The 3,310-nt window shown below is 52.7% G+C and overlaps 1 protein-coding gene across 1 annotated transcript; it reads left to right on the top strand.

Annotated features, from left to right (window-relative positions):
• The first annotated feature begins 214 nt into the window (after positions 1-214).
• On the top strand, positions 215-2,815 carry LOC120840332. Its single transcript, XM_040210797.2, has 2 exons — positions 215-1,873; positions 2,698-2,815. Exons 1-2 carry the CDS (start codon positions 408-410, stop codon positions 2,813-2,815), a joined length of 1,584 nt encoding a protein of 527 aa, XP_040066731.1. The 5' UTR covers positions 215-407.
• Positions 2,816-3,310: the final 495 nt, after the last annotated feature.

Raw genomic sequence — 3,310 nt, 5'->3', positions numbered from 1 at the left:
AGTTTAGTACAAAATGATGGGCGCGTGATATTTTTAAAATCTTTAATTTACAGGGTTTGAGGCACAATTAATATTGTTTTCGTACAACCATGCCTCAGCGGTGCTTTCAGGTAGCACGTCCCGACCTAGGTGCATTTTAACTTCGGTAGTAGGGCGCGGCACGGCAACTGGGGAGACGTTATATTCAGTTTCGTTATATTAGATGCACGTTATATTCAGTTTCGGTATTCATTTGTGTTCTTTCACCCCCAGGGGGCGCGTCCTTCCTTTGTGTATATATTTGATGTATCGTGCAGAATAAAGGTTGTTTTCCGTCCGTCCTTCAAAAACATCACATTGGCGACGAGGATGTAGCCGTTCCAAGCTACCTTCGGCATCCCGTACCGTCCGGCTACGCCCGCCCCGCCATGAGCTTCCCCGGCCTCGCTCCGCCGCCGCCGTTCCTCCAGACGCCCGGCCGTCCGTCCCTGCCATGGGAGGAGTGGGAGCAGACTTTTACAGTCTACCTTCTAGCGTCCGGAGCAGCTGAGTGCCCACCAGAGCGACGCAAGGCCATTCTTCTGCATTGTTTGGGGGCGGAAGGGCAGCGTGTTTTCCGGACTTTACCTGCAGGGTCAAGCGCCGCAGCACCGGCAGTTCAAGATAAGCCTACCGCGGCCACTACTGACGTGTACGCGTCTGCACTCGCCGCCTTACGGAAGCAGTTTTCGACGTCGTGCAACCTAGTCGTCGAGCGTCATCGTTTCCACCGCCGCAACCAACACGCAGGCGAGTCTGTTCATGACTTTGTTGCTGCTTTACGGCAGCTGGTTTCGCATTGTTCGTTCAATTCACAAGATGAGGCTCTCCGTGACCAATTTGTTGCCGGCGTTGCTTCCAATCGCATACGTGAACGGCTCCTACTCGAGGGTTCCTCCCTGTCGTTCGAGAGCGCAGTACGAATCGCTCTTCAGTTTGAGCAAGCAGCTGAAGAACTAAAGGAATTCTCTGCTTCAGTCGAGCCTGTTTCTGTGCGTCGTCCGCAGTCTTCGCGAAAAACCAGTTCACAGCCAAAAGAGCATTGTCAGCAGAACTTTTCAAGGAAACCGAGCGGTTCACGTGCGTCGCTGGGGCACCGCCCCCCTCGGCGAGACAGAGATAACCGGTCCGTTTCACCTCACTGTTTTCGGTGCGGCTCGCGGAACCACCGCGCATCAGCGTCACAGTGCCCAGCGCAGGGAAAGAAATGTTCGTTTTGCGGCGTCAAGGGCCACTTTCAGAAAGTATGCAACCGCAAGCGACAAACGCAAGGCAGGGTTCGTGAAGTTGATTTTGATGACAATGTTTTGTCAAGTGGAAGTTCTGAGCAAGTTTTGACCGTGCAGCATTCTGCTCGCAGAGCAATATACATTAAAGTGGGCGTAACGGATGTCAGCTTGACATTTCTTGTTGACTCGGGGTCGTCTGTTTCGATTCTGTCTGAACACGCATTTCGTCGACATTTTGAAAGCGTTTTGCTCCTTCCAGCTCCGCACGTCACCTTGCTTGATTTTTCTAAGCGTCCAATTTCCGTGCTAGGGTGTTTTCAGGCAGACGTTCAATTTAAAGGGCGCTCTGCACCACTTCTTTTCTACATCGTTCGCCAAGGCACCTGTCTGATTGGCCTCGACGGCATTAAGGCTCTAAATCTTCGAATTCAGGGTTCCACTCGCGAGTACCGCAAGGGGTCCACCAACACTGTGGCCGATGCTCTTTCTCGGTTGCCAGCTCCTACGTCGGAGGCAGAACTTTCCAAGGAAGAAGAAAACGTCTCGTTGGTCGAGCCGGCTTCCATGACGAAGGAAGAATTCAAGCAAGCCGTCCTCAACGACGATTGCCTGCAAACCGTCAAGTCGTTCGTGCGCGGCTCTTGGCCACCACAAAAGTCCGTATCAGAGGAGGCAAAACCTTTCTACTCGGTGCGCGAAGAGCTTTCTATTGTTGATGACCTGCTGCTGCGCGCAGAGCGCCTCGTTGTTCCGTCCTCCCTCACAGCTCAGTTCATCGCAGTTGCCCATGAGACGCATCCGGGCATCACGCGCGCAAAGGCGCGACTTCGTGAGCTATTCTGGTGGCCACGAATGGACAAGCAAGTGGAATCGGCCGTGAAAAACTGCCACATCTGCCTGGAGGCAGATAAGTCTGCCAAAACATCGCCAGTGCCATTGCAGCCTGTTGAGTGGCCTGAAAGACCCTGGCAGAAACTGGGCCTAGACATTGTTGGCCCATTGGAGCACGCACCTCGCTATAGCCAATTTGCTGTAACATTGGTCGATTACCATTCCAAGTGGCCAGAGGTATATTTTTGCAGCGAAGTGACCACAAGCACCGTAAAAGAATTCTTAACCAGTGTCTTTGCCCGTGAAGGATACCCGGAGGAGATTGTTTGCGACAATGGGCCGCAGTTCACTTCACGTGAATTTATAACCTTTCTTCAAAACCGAGCCATCAAGCTGTCACACTCATCGGTATACTACCCCCAGGCGAACGGGCAAGTCGAAAGGCTTAATCGAACTTTAAAGAACTTCATCCAAGTTTCACTCCTCGAAAGGCGACCTATCCGACAAGCAGTTACTGACTACCTTGCTATTTACCGTTGTACTCCACAGGCTACCACTGGGGTTGCCCCAGCAGTTCTGCTGCATGGGCGGATGCCTCGAACCAGGTTGGATGTTGTAGGGTTTTCGGCACCAGCGTTCGCAAAAGACCCAGTAAAGGAACTGGCGCGACTGCGTCAAAGGGTCCGGCTTCAACAGCAAAGCAGCAAGGAGTACACGGACCGGAGGAGAGCTGCTAAAGGTGTATCCACACGACGGACCAAATTGCTGTTTTGGTCCGCGGGCCGCGCATCACGTGATCTTACGTCACCACTTTTCGAGGTCCGCCGGCGGTCCGCGGCCCGCGCTTCTGAGAAATGCCAAGCGCTTTTCTCGCCCGGACCTTGGCGGCGGACCGCGGCGTTTTTAGTATAATTGAAGTGCTAATTCTGGCAACAAGCTGACTTTTGTTGTTTAGATTGGAATCCAAATCCAAAGTCGTGTTCTTTTGGCGCCAACTGTTGAAGACGAAGAAGACGAACCTTTTGTTGTGCAACGATGGCGGCATGGTGCGACGATGCAACTTTTTACTTCATCGCGCTCGTGGAGCGATTCCCCGCTCTGTGGGACAATAGATGCATGCCCTTTTCGGTTCACTTAAGTCCTCCTCGTCGTCAATAATCAACGCCAGGGCCACCGCGGCCAAAAGTCTCTTTCGTTCAACCTCCATCTTGGCTCCTTACAAATAGCCTCAA

This window comes from Ixodes scapularis, unplaced genomic scaffold (assembly GCF_016920785.2).
Source record: "Ixodes scapularis isolate PalLabHiFi unplaced genomic scaffold, ASM1692078v2 PGA_scaffold0__279_contigs__length_252992795, whole genome shotgun sequence".
In the NCBI taxonomy this organism is placed as follows: domain Eukaryota; kingdom Metazoa; phylum Arthropoda; class Arachnida; order Ixodida; family Ixodidae; genus Ixodes; species Ixodes scapularis.
The sequence above is the reverse complement of the archived record's forward strand: the minus strand, read 5'-3'. Positions and strand labels throughout refer to the sequence as shown.